This window comes from Schistocerca nitens, chromosome 5, assembly GCF_023898315.1.
Source record: "Schistocerca nitens isolate TAMUIC-IGC-003100 chromosome 5, iqSchNite1.1, whole genome shotgun sequence".
Taxonomy (NCBI): domain Eukaryota; kingdom Metazoa; phylum Arthropoda; class Insecta; order Orthoptera; family Acrididae; genus Schistocerca; species Schistocerca nitens.
In genome coordinates this window covers 435,884,060-435,901,293 of record NC_064618.1, presented here as the reverse complement: position 1 = coordinate 435,901,293, position 17,234 = coordinate 435,884,060, and the positions used below count along the sequence as shown (strand labels likewise).

General features: G+C 40.1%; 1 protein-coding gene across 1 annotated transcript in view; it reads left to right on the top strand.

Annotated features, from left to right (window-relative positions):
• The window catches only part of LOC126260219 (F-box/WD repeat-containing protein 7-like), a 120,578-nt gene that overhangs the window by 54,350 nt on the left and 48,994 nt on the right, over nt 1-17,234 (top strand). Inside the window, exons 6-8 of the mRNA XM_049957519.1 lie at nt 5,139-5,333; nt 8,523-8,702; nt 14,391-14,572. Coding sequence (XP_049813476.1) covers nt 5,139-5,333; nt 8,523-8,702; nt 14,391-14,572 — 557 coding nt within the window. The remainder of the gene's footprint in view (nt 1-5,138; nt 5,334-8,522; nt 8,703-14,390; nt 14,573-17,234) is intronic.

Below are 17,234 nucleotides of genomic sequence, written 5' to 3'. Positions count from 1 at the left end.
TAATTTTAACAGCCAGGTACTTAGTTGAATTGACAGCCTTGAGAATTGTACTATTTATCAAGTAATCGAATTCCAACGGATTTCTTTTGGAACTCATGTGGATCACCTCACACTTTTCGTTATTTAGCGTCAACTGCCACCTACCACACCATACAGCAATCTTTTCTAAATCGCTTTGTAACTGATACTGGTCTTCGGATGACCTTACTAGATGGTAAATTACAGCATCATCTGCGAACAACCTAAGAGAACTGCTCAGATTGTCACCCAGGTCATTTATATAGATCAGGAACAGCAGAGGTCCCAGGACGCTTCTCTGGGGAACACCTGATATCACTTCAGTTTTACTCGATGATTTGCCATCTATTACTACTAACTGCGACCATCCTGACAGGAAATCACGAATCCAGTCGCACAACTGAGACGATACCCCATAGGCCCGCAGCTTGATTAGAAGTCACTTGTGAGGAACGGTGTCAAAAGCTTTCCGGAAATCTCAACTACAAAGAGTTACTAGATTTGATGATCTGTGACACTAAGAGCTACAGCTGCATGGTGAGTTTGTGTAATAAACGCCCTGGTAAGGAAACCGTTATTGAATTGTTTCACGAATATGATGAGGAAATGCCAGACAGTATTACCTTCAAACAGTGGGTCACAACTGAGAGGTCAGAAATCATAACAGTGGTTAAATCTCAGGAAAAGAACTTGGAATCTTTAATTGATAACTTACAAAAACTCAAAAGCCACCACCATGTTTCTAAAATCCAAAGTAAGTCTTTGAAGGACAAAAAAGCACAACTTCATGAAAGTGAATGAATAGTGCTAGCTGATTTTGCAGAAAATTTTACATTTGTGATTCAGGATGCAATACAAGGGTATCACTGGGTCAATGACCTGGCAACAGTACATCCATTTATTCTCTACTTAAAAAATGAGAAAGATGAAGTTTGCAGTTCTTCAATTTGCATTCTTAGCGACTACTTGGAGCACAACACTTTGGCTGTACATGTGTTTCAAAAGTATGTAATAAATTACATAAAAGAGAATTTTCCCAATGTGAGAAGCTGATACACTTTTTATATGGAAGTAATAGTCAGTATAAGAACAAAAAGAATTTTTCAAATCTGTGCAGCCACAAAGTAGACTTTGAGTTGGAGGCTGAATGACACTTATGCATCTTGCCATGACAAAAATGCATGTCGTGGCGTAGGAGGTACAACAAAACACGAAGTAATTAAAGCCAGCCTACAAAGACCAACCACAGACCAAATTCTCACAGTACAGGACATGTATGTCTTTTGCAAGGATAATATTAAAGGCATTACTTATTTTCCGATCAAGAAAGAAGTGGTTCTGCATATGAAAACAACACTTCAAACCAGATTTGAAAACTGTATAGCAATAAAAGGAAAAAGGCATTTCCATAAATTCCTTGGCATTGCCGAAAACTTTTGATGCTATGTAGCATCAGAAACCGAAATTTATGAGGATCATTGTTTCAGTAAAATTACATCTCTGTCTTTAACATTGAATGATGTAGTGGTGTGTGTGTGTATAATGGACAGTGGTGGCCTGCAGAGGTTGAAAGGATAAGCTTAGAAAACAATGAAATTTTTTTTGCCACCCTGCTGACCCAAGAACATCATTCAAGAAATCTACTTGTGTCAAAGTTTGGATACCAATGAAAAATGTTTTAAGGAAACTGTCAGTGCTTGAACTTACCACAGCAACCGGGAGGTCTTATTCTATGTCATAGGAGCTGTTGGAAGAAATAAGTATTCTTAACATTCACTACCATGTTTGGGAACAGTCGCATCTCAAAGGATGTTAATTGAAAATATTTATTTTAAGTATGTCGAAATAATATAAATGTTAATTTTAGTTGTGTTTCCACCTTTTGTATGTAATTCAGTACCTTACTTAAATAATAATCGATTATATCCCTTCAATATCACACATGAATAGGCAACAACCACAAGATCAGTTGTAGAGTAATGTGAATTATCTCCTCATTTTTAAAAATTCATATCTTTGTTCACAGTCAGATATCAATGTTGAAATTTTTACAGTATGTTGCTATCATATAGGTGTACTAACTGTGCAAAAATCATATTTTTTTATTCAGTCCCACCTGAGATAACTAACCCCAAACTTCAAAAAATGAAAGTTTTCAAATTTCAAAAATTCATAAATTAGGAAAACATTTGTAAGTGTTCTTGCTCTATATGAGGCTAGTAGTGTATGATATCTAACTATAGGAAAAAATATTCTCTCATAAATCACTCCTTGTTTTTCAGTTTTGGGCCTAAAAATTGGATTTTTGAAAATTTAGATACCTAATTTTGGAGGTCATTTTGATTGGTTATTTTTGAATTTAGGTTTATTTTCTGTAATAGTCAATGTTGTAGAGGACACTTTTCTAAAAACAATAATGTCAATTGCAATGTTGTAACTTAATCCAGTGCAGAGATATTCATATTTTTGCTAACGTCTCTAAACTGAAACGCCATTGCGCTCAGACAAACGAAAATGGCTGCCATTCAGTAAAGGTGAAAGGTAATTTTTTTTTAAAACTGTTTTGAACTTCTCAGTTATAGGGTAACCATATATAAAAAAATTGAAATATTTAAAAATTGTCAAGCAACCAACTTAATTTTTATTGGACCACTTCATTTGGATTGACCCAGTTATGTGCAAATTTCCTGGTGGGTGTGAACCCTTTACCACCTCCACTTTGTGCGATGGCCCGTGTTCACCCTTGGTCTTCATTCGCTTCCTAAGGAGACTACTGCAATCTTCCTCTATTGCCTTAAGTTTCACGACCTTTGCATGGTACTTCACAATAGTACCTTTGTGTACACTGATGGCTCTTGGTGTGTACCTTGGTGTCGGGTGTGCCTTCATCATTGGCGCTGACATTTTTCGGTATAGGCTTCCGGCACACTGCTTAGTATTTACAGCAGAGTTCTTCTCCCCGTATCAGGTTACGTGGTACATCTGGCGACAAGCCTTTTCAATTTGTGTCCTATGCTCAGACACTCTCAGTGCCTTTCAATGCCCCTGTGCACTGTACACCACCCATTCCTTAGTGCAATGGGTCCAGGAAAACTGTCACTTACTCTTGATGGAGCCACTGTGATGTTTATGTGGGTTACTGGTCATGTCAGTCTGTCAGGAAACTAGACTGCTGATCTTGCTGCCCAGGCTGCAGACCTCGTCCCATAGCCCATTAGTTCTTATATTCCCTCCGATCTCTGTGTTGCTGCTGTCTGGCGGTGGTGTCACTTTGGCATCACCACTAGTCCTCCCAACTTTTAATTGTCCGCCATTTCCTGATGGAATGCCAATTTTAAAATTTTTATGTTTGGTTTTGCCGTCTGAGTTACCAGCCATATTAGTGAACGACGCACATGCTGTCGACTGCATTCTACTTTTTATCTGTCATTGCAGTATGGTGCAGAATATTTAATTTTTATTTCTGGACTGCTGTTTCTTTATGGTGTATTTTAAGACCTACCTCCACGTCCCTGTTTTTAGCTGTCTTCTTTTACATAGATTAGGATTGACATGTAGTTGTTTTTAACTCCTTTCTGTCTTTGTGTTCTATAGTTTTGACATGTGCACATTTCGACCCTAGTTGTTTTTGCGCCCTAAAACAACACAAAACACTGTATTTGCCTTCGGGAGGATGACAGTTCAAACCTACATATAGCCAGCCTGATTTGGGTTTTCCACGATTCCACTAAATCGCTTAAGGGTTGAGAATGTCTTTAAAAGTTATGGATTGCATATAGTGCGCCTTTTTAAAAAACCTTGTGATATACCGTACCACATGTAACAGGTTACCAGTTGGATGATGACTAATAACTTGGGACTCCAGCCTGTCAGTACCCATTGTTTCCTGTTAAAGAGAGAAACACTGAATCACATTTCCTGCACCAATTTCTGATGGGAATAAATATACTCTTAATTTTTCCATTAGCCTAAAGTAGTAGTTTTAGAACTAATTGAGGGTCAGTGTGATCACACTCTGAATCATGTTTGTTTTTTCATCTAGTGGTTTTCTAGGTATAATAATTTTGTTGTTAAGATGTATGACTGTAAAACCAGTTACACTATCCTGGTCCACCTGTGTCCATGTTTGAGGTCACTAACATAAAGCTTGAGCTGTGGCACTCTATCTGCGTTAAGATGGTTCGAATCGTGGTGCTGGAAATCACCACACACACACACACACACACACACACACACACACACACACACATACGTACATGTGGTATTACAAATAGTGCATAATGGAGAATGTTGTTAATAAATGAATTGTCCTAGTTCCTAGAAGTAAACCTTAACTGTGATCATCTCCAAGAAACCATACCATTATTTGAAAAATTACATTTTTTTCTGTTAGTGCTCAAAATTTAGAAAGGTCTTGTAAAAACCTGTAGTCGGTATCTTTGAAACTCAACAATAAGGCAAGTTTTAATGAACTGCTGAAAATCAATTTTAAAAATAACAGTTTTTGCTTTTATCATACACATTAGGATTTCTTCTAATAGGAGTTGAAATGTAAATATCAATTTTTTTCTCTCCCACTGTGTGTATTCCTCACCATGAAAAATCTCTACATGCAACTCAAGGAATTAGAGACTGCATAAATTAAAATAAATGCTGATTATTTTTACATTAATTCTGTTATTTTTTTATTAACCTCTGTCAGATTATTATGAGAAACTGTTAATTCATCTTAGTCAGAATATATTTATTTCATGAAGAAAATCTCTTTGATACTAAAATATGTATGATTTTTGCTATATCATCATTTTAGTCTGTAAAAATAGTGTCGTGTTAATGCTAAATTGTTGATATATAACTATCATTACCTTGAAAATGTTGAGACAAGAGGACAGAGTTAAAATTTCATTGACAAATATTATTATTATTTATTACATTGATCTTAGGCATAAATAAATAATGACCATTAATGTCCATCATTGTAGAATAAACACAATGAAGTCCTTGGCGTTAGTTTTGTGAAGTAGAATAATAAACTGACCTATGATTAAGTATATCATTTTCAAGTTAAAATAACCTCTGCTTCATGTCACCTATTCCATTTCTCTTTTCTTTTTCTACAGTTGGCATTGTATGTATTGTCTTTCCTTGAACCACGTGATCTTCTAAGAGCCGCACAAACGTGTCGCAGTTGGCGGTTCTTAGCAGAAGACAATCTTCTGTGGCGGGAAAAATGCCGTGAAGCTGGTATAGAGGAAGTAAGAGAGTCTTTTAGCCGTCGGAAACCAAGATTAAATCCCGTTACTTCTCCGTGGAAGGTAATATGTCTTAAAGTTTGTACTATCTTCATGGTCTCCAGCTGTTTACATTAATGTGATAACTACTTGAGAATACTCCATTACTATGAATTCCATGTATCTTTTGGTTTTTCTCCCCATCTATTCTAATATTTAGCATGACTTCATGCTGTCCCTGTCTAGAGCAAGTCTCTTAACAAATATTTGCTTGACATTACTGCCTTCACTAAAGTAAAATATATTCTAACCCTATTCTGCTGATAGACCAACTATCTGCTGAATCACAGTATTCCAAAGTAACTAATTATAGTGACCAGAAGGTGCAGTTAGTTGTATCAAGATATTGGACCCTTCTGGAATAATGTTCACATTTTTTAATTCACACAATTTTATTGTTAAATAATAGTACATTGTTTAAAGCTATTCAAACTCATGTGTTTGTTTTACAGTGTGTGAGTCAATTTTATGAAATACATTGTGATGCTTATTCATGAGGGAGAACTTCAGGTCAAGATACACAATGTGCATGAAAATAATTAGGATTAACAGATCTGTGACAACAAAGATTAATCTTTGCAGAGTCAAATTAACTTTATGCTGTCACAGTTTGTTACTGCTTCCTTGTCCTTTCTTGAACCTTTTGAATATCTCAGCACAGAACTGTGACTTTCCCCTCCCATATTGCGTGCACATTGTTCTGCGCCGTTTTCTGCTATTGTTTTCCTCTTTCACACCCCTATCATAACTACAGTATAACAGAAATAACTATCATTTCCAAGAACTGTCACTCTTTATCATGCTACAGTTTTCATTGTTTGAGTAGTAACTAGGTGGTCACCTTTTGTCCAGCATATAGCTTTTTGTTAGTTACTCTTCTTACATGGTTAAGAACTTGATTTCACATACTGCAACCATGTCGAAAATTTTGAAATTCTGAGTGATGCAAGAAACAGATATTATTAGACTCTTCATGATCTTCTGTACTTTATTATGGAATAAGCAAAATTCTTAATGGAACATCTTTAAAGAGCACCCACGGAAAATTATATCCACCACAGAAATTAAAAGGAAAGACCTGTCATTCAAGTATTAAGAAGACTGATATGTAGAAGGTGGATCACTTTGTGCTTTGCGTTTTAACTTCCGTCTAATTGTGAAGTAATATAGAATACTGCACTTCCATCCTTATTGGACAGTGGCTGATTCACTATTGCTATGGTAGTCACGAAAAAAAAAAAAAAAAAAAAAAAAAAAACTTAATGGGTTGTAATGGGGAGGGGGTTAGTCTCCACTTTCACAGTGTTTGTTTCATGATTTTGTTGTTTCCTCTTCATTTATACTTCTCACGACAAATGGATTTCTGTGGGTGGGAGCTATGAGGTGAATTAAAATACATTCACATAATTACAGAACACTAGCATATGTTACTAGTTTCAGTTAACTGATTTTTATTTTATTTCTACCTTTTTGGCAGTCAAGCATTAATTGCCTTGCAGAACAGTGAAGTTATTTTTGTCAGTTTGCTAAGTAAATGTGTCTCTTATTAATCATTTCCCCAGAGGCACTCAATTTAATAGAAATGAAATGTTTCCGTAATATTGGCTAGTTTCAACTGCTCATTGGCTAGTTTCAACTGCTCACTGAATTTCAAGTGCACATTTTCATCTTCAGGCACATATGGCATTTGCATCCCAAAAATCGCACCAAAAAGCTTAATATTAAGTTGGGGCCTACTTTGTTGTGAATCTGGACATATGAATGTGCACGTTAAGCTGAAGAATGCATTTTAATGTGGTTTACGAAATTCTGATCCTCTCAGAGTATCCTATTTATTTTAGGACATCATGTAAGATCTCTAGATACTATATATGTACGAGCATACGGGCTTCCTGCGTCATTGTAGCCACCCATGCACAGTAAAGCCTGTTTTCTGCCACTCTCTGGCAACTACTGCAACAAAGCTATTTCTAACAGGTTGCGGGAAAGTATTGCGAATGGTACTTTGAAAAGCGTTAGTTTCAAAGTAAATTTCCCCTTTACGCAAGATGAATTAAGTTACGTGTGTGAATGTGCAATGAATTTCTTAAATCACAGAGCATTTGACTCTCATTTAAAGCTTAACACATTGATGACTAGATACTTACAAGAATTTTGAGCACAGAAGACCAAATATTAATGTCTTTAGTTAAAATTTTACAGGCACATTTCTGTGATGTATTGTAAATAGTAATACGCGCAAAAAAGACAGTATTATATGTGAAAGCTTAGCTTTTCTTATAGCTACATTATGTATGTTAAGTTAAACCATTAACTTTTCCTATTTGTGTGTTCACACTACTTAAGTGATGTTGCTATTGGCTGGCTACATAAAGTTTCCTGTGCTCTAAATATCTGCTGTTATTGGCTGGCAAGATCCCGTGACATAAGCTATGATGGGTTTACAGTAGCACTTTTCAATCTAGATTTCAGTGCTTCCAAAAATAACATGCTGTGTTTAGTGGAATTTGAATCTATATTTTCGTAATATGAATACAAAAATATGCAGCGTAAATGTTGCTGCATGTCACAGATATTTCCAAAAATTTTTTCTGTGTTTCTTCATTCCCTGAAGTTCCATGCTGGGGAATTGATATTTTTACAGTTCCGAGGGAAAGTATACTGCAACTAATCATGGGAAAAGTGTATTTTTCACCTTGGGAAAAGTGTATTTTCACATGGGGAGAAAGTGCTTTTTTAATTAGGAAATCTGGGAAAAATCCAGGAATTTTTCTTGTCCACCTATACACCCTGTAATAGGAAAAACATTAATTACTGTTACAACAATCACATTGTTTCATAAGAAGACAATACAATGGATCACATGATATCATTGCTCCAATCAGTATAATGTTGAAACATACAAACAGAAAATTCTTGACGTGATTTGAAGAGGACTTCCTATTTCCTGCTGTAAATCCACAGCTAGTATTAATATTGTAATTTAAATTTGTAGGATTTGCATTGTATAACAAGACATTGATATTATGTTGTGTATAACAGTTACCGTTCCTTCTGTGTTATATTTAGAAGTTTTTCTATAGATCAGTACACACAAATGTTTTCATTCATTTACCAAGAATATTAGTTTTGTGACCAGAAATATGAGGAAATATTGCCTTTGTGTAATGTATTTTGATTAAAAAGTAATGTAATTTTGTGCTTATACTCCAGGCAGCTTTCATGCGCCAGCATACAATAGAAATGAATTGGAGGGTAAAACCAATTCGACCACCAAAAGTCCTCAAAGGTCATGATGACCATGTAATAACATGCCTGCAGTTCTCAGGGAATCGGATAGTAAGTGGGTCAGATGACAATACGTTAAAAGTGTGGTCAGCAACCACAGGAAAGGTGAGTTATCACTGAATTGTGCCCCAGTATTTCACGGTAAAATAGTATCCATTTTCCTTCTTGATATTGTCCTTTTAGGTCTGTAACCATACTTCATGCAAAACAAAATATTAGTAGTACCAAATAATTGTGCTGTTCTGTACAGTTTTTTTTTAAAATTGTGTGTGTGTGTGTGTGTGTGTGTGTGTGTGTGTGTGTTTAAATGAGCAGTGATAAGTTAATTCTTGTACATACACAAATGATGCTAATTCTGCATGGGTGGATGGTGTATTCCTCCTCTTCCTCTTCCTCCCCTACCAGAAGGCCAACACCTCTTCTGCGGATACGTGTGTGGTGCACAAGGGATCCCAAACTATTGTAGCCTTCTTCTCTCCCGGGCTGTACTCTCTTCCCCCTCCTTTATGACAACCCGGCTATTGCCATGGTTCTGCTTTTCCATTGTCATTTTTGTGTCTGTATTCCCCCCCACCCCCACCCCCATTGGATTTGACCTCCCTCTCCAAACTGCCATTTGAGGAAGAGCTCTCTCCTTAGTGTTTCCGGTGCGAGAGTCGGTCCCTCCCTCCCTCCCTCCCTCCCTTGCTCGCACCACCCACCCCCAATCCTTGCCCCATGCCCCATTCATTCCCCACCATAGCTCTCTTACCCCCTCTCCCACACATCCAACCTGCTAGGTCACCAGCACATGTAGACAGTCTGTGTGGTGGGGCTGTTATTTACCCATCCATCTGAGCCACCAGGGACAACACACAAATCACACTTCTGGTGCCTGACCTGTCACAAACTTTGTTATTCTTTGGGGCATTGGTACTCCCAGCAATGACCGCTCTGTCAGGTACCCCTTACTGCAGCTGGGTGGCACCCACAGTGTGAGCTGCTGATTGGAATGGGTGGTACCAGGGCAGACACTCTGCGCATAAAACATGCTCAGCTCATTATTTCTGGCCACTCTTCCGTGGCTGTCTATTCAGCCAGGACAGTTTTCTCTCCATTTCTACTTTTGCTTCCTTGCCCTTCCCCTCCATGACCATCACTTGGAAGGAGGGCCAGGCCCAGTGGCTAAGGATGAAACCCTTTCCACATTACTTGGTTTTCTGCTATCAAACTGCTCATATTTGTAGAATGTATGGAAGATAAGTTTGCTGAAGTTCACCTAGTAAGATGCGATCTGGTTTCCTACTGATTAAAACCTCTATTGCCAGTCATTTGGTTTCCCTTCATGCTGGAAAGCACTTACAAGACGTCCTACTGATCACTTCACACCAATCTTTAAATATAACCTAGGACATTATCTTCCACAGGGACCTTCTTTACAATCTGACGAGGAACTCAGTAATAATCTGGCATGGCGTGGCTTTAATTTCATCTGGCGAGTCCAGAGATGTCCTGAGGAGAGTCGCATTGATACCGGCACTTTCATTTTGGTTTTTGAGAGGGTACCATTTCAGAAAAAGTCTAAGTTATGGTTTACCATTGTAATGGGAAGCCCTGTATCCCATCTTTTGTGAAGTGAATCCTATTTGTAGCAACTGTGGCTATCAGGTCCATGTGGGGAGTCCTTGCACTGCCTCGCCCTAGTACATGATCTGTTCCAGTCTACATTCTCCTCACTCACTAGATTGCCTCATACAAGATTAAGGAATTCAAAACTCTTGACGTCTATCCTACTCTGAGGCCTGCCAGAAACTTGACAATCTCTACCTGGTGTCTTTAACATTTGCTTTTGCTTCTGTTGGGTCTTTCCCTCCTCCTCATCCTCCTTACCTCCACCCTGTCCCCCTCCCCTTTTCTCCGCCCCGGCAGTACCTGTTACCTCCCCTCACAGGACTGCTCCTTCTCGTTGGCTGGAGAAGAAAAGCTCTTCTCTGGCACCCAGTAGAGGTGGGGCTCGCTCTATGAACTCCACCCCTGGCGTCTTCACAAGAAGCAGCCTGTCGCTTTGAGTCGGACGCAGAACCCACGCTTTGTGGACCTCAAGGCCACTCATTGTCTTTCAGATTATGATACTGCTGCAACTTGGTTTTTTCCTGATGATACTTCCTCTTGTAGTCTGAAGGAGAAGAAAAGTTGCACAAGTCTCAGGACCCACAACATCCCAGGGGGTGTCAGACCCTCTTTCTCAATCAGGGTCCAATTTTACATTCATGGATGTCATTCCATCCTTACCAGTGACAGTCACTGACTTGGCCCAATGACCGACTGTGGCTCATTCAAAATCCATCCAGCCTCTTTTTACTATTCTCTTCCAGTGGAACTGTAATAGTCAGTATCATCACCTTTTGGAATTGCAGTCTCTTGTTTCTCTCTACTCTGTAACTTGTGTTGTACTGCAGGAATCTCATTTGTGGATATTGATTGGCCTAGCCTTCCGCTGGAACTGGGTTGGCCCTTTGCGAGCCTCTGGTGAAATTGTTGCACATGGAAATTGTTACTTCCATTGTTACTCTGCATACTGCACTAGAAGTGGTTGTTCAGATCGATTTAGACTCTGCAATAATGGTATTCAATCTTTATCTTCCCCCAGACTGGCCTCCTATGCTTTCTGCTGTTCTTGGCCTCTAACTGCTCCCTCTCCTCTTTCTTCATCTTGGAGATTTTAATGCCCGTAACCATCTCTAGGGTTGTACTGTGACCACTGGCTGGGGCAGGATTGTTGAAGATCATCTCAACACTGGAGTCCCATGCACTTTAGTGTGGCACACGACACTTTCGCAGCCATTGATCTTTCTGTCTCAGCCCTGGATTCCTCCCCTCCATTCTGTTGGGAGTTCATGATGATAGCGATCAGTTACCAATCGTCCTACCTTTTCAGCAGTATCAGTCACCTCGATGCCCTCCCAGATGGGCCTTTACTAATGCTGATTGGGATGCCTTTTTTCCTTGGCTGCCATCCCACCCGCTCCACTGCAGGACAGCATTGATGAGTTCGTACAGTGTTTGACCGATGCCATACTTTCAACAGCTGCTTCAGCAATTCCTTCTTCCTAGGGTTTTCCCTGCGGAAGACTGCCTGGGTGGACCCTCAAAATCACCGAGGCTATGAAAGACTGCCTTCGTGCCCTCCAACTCTACATATGGCATCCATCTCTTGACTGCTTCCAGGACTTTAGACGGATTTGTGCCCGAGCCTCTTCTCTTCTTAAATTCCAGAAACATATTTGTTGGGAACTATATGCTGCTGCCGCAGGGCCACATACTCCCTTTTTTGCAGTTATGGGCAAAGATCTGGCGCATTTTATGCCCTCGTCCTCCTAAGGTTTGTCAGGAGGTTCCTTGAATGGTGTTGCCGTTGGTAGCAGCCTAGACTCTATTGCTGAGCATTTTGCCAGGCCTAAGTGTTGGTCTTTTATCTGTCTGCATTCCATCTTCTCAACCATTTGGAACGATTTCCTTTATCTTTAATTCCCCACCACCTGGAGCCATATAGCACCACATTTAGTGAGTGGAAATATATCTGTACCTTTGCTCTGTGTCCCGACATGGCTCCTGGACTGGATTGGGTGCACAGCCAAATGCTTCAACACTTATCGGTGGCTGTTGTTGTTGTTGTTGTTGTTGTTGCTGTTGTTGTGGTCTTCAGTCCAGAGACTGGTTTGATGCAGCTCTCCATGCTACTCTATCCTGTGCAAGCTGCTTCATTACCCAGTACCTACTGCAACCTACATCCTTCTGAATCTGTTTGGTGTATTCATCTCTTGGTCTCCCTCTTTGATTATTACCCTACACGCTGCCCTCCAATACCAAATTGGTGATCCTTTGATGCCTCAGAATATGCCCTACCAACCGATCCCTTCTTCTAGTCAAGTTGTGCCACAAATTTCTCTTCTCTACAATTCTATTCAATACCTCCTCATTATTTAACCATACAGTAAAGCTGCATGCCCTCGGGAAAAATTACGGCTGTAGTTTCCCATTGCTTTCAGCCATTCGCAGTACCAGCACACAAGGCTGTTTTGGTTAGTGTTATAAGGCCAGGTCAGTCAATCATCCAGACTGTTGCCCCTGCAACTACTGAACAGGCTGCTGCCCCTCTTCAGGAACAGTACATTATCACAGGTTGAGACTGGGATAATTTTGGGAGTGGAGAATATGTTGTAAGGATAACTCCATTTGCACGTATCTGTAAAGCTGGTGGTGGAGGGGATAATATAGATGGCCAGAGTAATGAGGCAGCCATTGAAATCAAGCATGTAATGTTTAGTTGCGTGTTGTGGCACATGGTGATTCACTTTGCTCTTGGCCACAGTTTGATGATGGTCTTTCATCCTGGTGGACTGCTGGTAATTAGTCATACCAATATAAAAAAATCACTGTGCTATGATTGTAGCAGAGCTGGTATACGACATTGGTGGCTTTCACAGGTGCCTTGCCCTTTGATGGGGTAAGATAAGCCTGTGACAGTGCTGGAATAGGAAGTGCTTGGTGAATGGATTGGCCACTTCTCAGAACTGGGTCTTCCACAGGGATATGGCAAGGGGTTGGGATTGCAAGTAGCATAGGAATGGAGTAGCATGTTGTAGCAGTGGGGTGGGCGACAGAATACACTGTAGGAGGGGTGGGAAGGAAGTTTGGTAGGATGTCCCTCATTGGAGGGCATGATGAAGGATGTGGTTCAGTTGTTCAAGTTCTGGGTGGTTTCAGATGATGAACGGGCACTCTCTCATAGCTGTACACGAACATCCCTCATACCCAGGGTCTTGCCACAATTAAACACTACCTTTCCCAGGTCCTTCAGACTCCAAACCCCCTATGTTATTACTCCTACATCTAACTTTATCCTGACACACAACTATTCCTCCTCTGGAGAGGAAGTATTCTAATAAATCTCTGGCACAGCTGAAGGCACCTGCATGGAACCCTCCCTACTAACCTGTTTATGAACCATCTAGAGGAAACACTCCTATCCTCCCAAATCTCCAAACTGTTAGTCTGCTTCAGCTTCATTGATATCTTCATGATCTAGACTCAGGTCCGAGACACACTATCATCATTCCTTCACACCAACACCTGCTCTCCCATTCCCTTCTCCTGGCCCCACTCAACCCATCAGTAGTTACTTATATAAGAAACTTGCGTGAGATAGATTTGTATGGAGAGCTGTATCAAAGCAATCATTGGGCTAAAGACCACACAAACAAGATTGTTAAGGTATAAAGTTATTCTGGTTTGCCATAGAGGTTCACTGTGATTTTGTGTAATTTATTTATTCATTTTTAACTTGGCATGTTATATTATGCTACATAGAGTTGCTCTATTTTAAACCTGGAAGATACTGAAAATAGTTGTATTGAGTGGACCTTCAGGAAAGTGGGAAGTTGTGGCTTTGAAATCAATGGGGATTGATAGTGGAGTGCAATCACCATTTTCCTTTATGATGAAAAGAAATGTTTCGTAACTTAAGAATGAATCACAGTAATTTTTGTGTGTATATCTACCAGTCAGATGAAATTTCAGCATACTCGTAGGCTTTTTGTCTCTCAAAAGGGAGTTTCTTTGACAACATTTGAGTTTACCGTTTTTTAATGCAAATATATTTCAAAAATTCAACTCTTCATTTATGTACACATATTACGAAGTTATTTGCTGCAGGAATTTGGTGTCCAAGACCGTAACTGTGCCAAAAAAATTATTGAAGTTTAAAGATTTCATCAGCCAGTTTAAGGTTATAAATCTCTCTTTCTGTTGCAGTGCCTGCGTACCCTTGTGGGCCACACAGGAGGGGTGTGGTCTTCACAAATGTCGGGTACTACAATAATTAGTGGAAGCACTGATCGTACATTGAAAGTGTGGAATGCCGAGACTGGTCAGTGCATTCATACACTTTATGGGCACACATCTACTGTGCGGTGTATGCATTTACATGGAAAAAAGTGAGTACTTTCTTAAGTGTGTTTCCACAGGTTGACAGTTCGCAAAACACAATCACAAAGTGATTCCAGAGATTGCAGGTATATTAGCATTTATTTCCTTCCTCCTCTCCTTAAAGAATTAAACAAACGAATAAACTGCAAACTAATGGTTGTAAAATGAGCAGGCCAGTGGAATAAAAAAGGATTTGATCATATATATAATTATTGCTACAGTTTACACACCAGTGCCACATTCCTTTTGTGTTACTTTGCGAACCCCCCCCCCACCCAGCTATCTGCTGTATTTCCCTCCACCCCTCACGTATCCCACTCCAACACCTTTTTTCCTCTCACCAACACCACCCTAGACAGGTCCTCATTCCAATGGAGCTGTAGCACAAATATAATACACAGAAGCATGAAAGAATCTGGTGTAGACATGTGTATTATATACAGATATGTAAACAGGCAGAAAACAGCGCTGTGCTGTCAGCAATGCCTATATAAGACAACATTTGTCTGGCACAGTTGTTAGATCAGTTACTGCTGCTACAGTGGCAGGTTACCAAGATGTGAGTGAGTTTGAATGTGGTGGCACAGTTGGCACGAGCGGTGAGACACAGCATCTCCATGGTATTGTTGAGGTGGGGCTTTTCCTGTACGACCATTTCAAGAATGTGCTGTGAATATCAGAAATCCAGTAAAACATCAGATCTCTGACATCGCTGCAGCTGGAAAAAGATCCTGCAAGAACAGGATCGACGACAACTGACAAGAATCGTTCAGTGTGACGGAAGTGCAACCCTTCCACAAATTGTTGCAGATTTCAATGCTGGGCCATCAACACGTGTCAGCATGCATACCGTTCAACAGAACATGACCAATATGGGCTTTCGGAGCCGATGACTGAACGATACAAAGCTTTACGCTTCGCCTGGGCCCTTCAACACTGACATAGGACTGTTGATGACTGGAAACAATTTGGCTAGTGGGACGAGTCTCATTTCCAATTGTATCGAGTGGATGGAAGTGGACGTGTATGGGTATGGAGACAACCTCATGAATCCATGGACCTGCATGTCAGCAGGGAGTCCGCAGCTCATGGTCTGGTGGTTAGCGTTGCTGTCTCTGGATCACGGTGTCCCAGGTTTGATTCCTAGATAGCTTGGGGATTTTCTCTGCCCGAGAAATGGGTGTTTGTATTGTCATCATCATCATCATCATCATCATCATCATCATGTCAGCAGGGGACTGTTCAAACTGGTGTAGGCTATGTAATGGTGTGGGCCGTTCGCAGTTTGAGTGATGTGGACCCCTGGTACATCTAGATAAGACTCTGACAGGTGACACTAGATAAGCATCCTGTCTGATCACCTACATCCATTCATATCAGATGAATTCGCAACTGCGAATAATGACTACCATCCACTGTAGAATGGAATGATCACATTGAAAATTGGTGCTGGACCAGGACTCGAATCCGGATTTCTCGCTAATCGCAAGTGGTCACCTTACCACTTGGCTATCCGTGCACGATGTACGTCCAGACCCAAACATCCATATGTTGTCAACGATGCGTCTACAATCTACACTCGCACATCCATTATGTGTATTCCCATAGAGATCTGACATTGTATTCTACAGCTGATTGTTGTCAGTATTCGCAATTGTGAATTCATCTGATACGTTTGGTACCAGTTGTGGTCACCGCATTGCTTTGTCATCGGAATAACACTGGCACTGCAAATCATACATCCATTTATATCCATTTTGCATTCCGATGGACTTGGGCAATTTCAGCAGGACAATGCAACATCCCATATGTCCATAATTGTTAGAGTGGCTCCAGGAATGCGATATCATATTGTGGCACTTCTGCTTGCTCGTGGAGCATTTACAAGATATTAGGCAGGTGTACCAGTTTCTTTGGCTCTTCAGTGTATATGTGTACACCCCCCCACCCCACCCCCCACCCACCCCCTGTTGGGCCCGATTTTCCACTGCTGACCCCATGTGATCATTCCATTTTGTACCCCTGCAAAGTGTTACACTTATCTATTTGTATGAGTTGGCAAATTCCAGCAGTGACTCACCTATATTATAGTCTTAGGATACTACATTTATGTTATAGTCTTTGGATACTACATTTTTTTCATTTTGTGAAGAGCAAAATTTTACATTTCTGAATGTTTAGTGCAAGTTGCCAATCTCTGCGCCACGTTGAAATCTTATCAAAATCGGAGTGAATATTTATGCAGCTTCTTTCAGATTGTACTTCATTATAGATAACTGCATCATCTGAAAAAAAGCCTGATTTTACTATTAATGTTGTTTGCAAGGTCATTAGTATACAACATGAACAGAAAGGGTCCCAACTTACTTCCCTGGGGTACACCTGAAGCTAGTTCTGCATCTGACAGTGACTCTCCATCCAAGATAACATGCTGTGTCCTCCCTACCAAAAACTCCTCAGATTTCACTTGATAACCCATACGATTGTGCTTTTAATAGTAAGTGTAGTTGTAGTACGGAGTCAAATGCTTTTTAGAAATCGTGCATCTACCTGGTTGCCTTGATCCAAAGTTTTCGGTACATCATGTGAGAAAAGTGCGAGTTGGGTTTCACATAATCGATGTTTTTCGAATTCATGATGGTTGACATTGAGGATATCATTCTGTGCAAG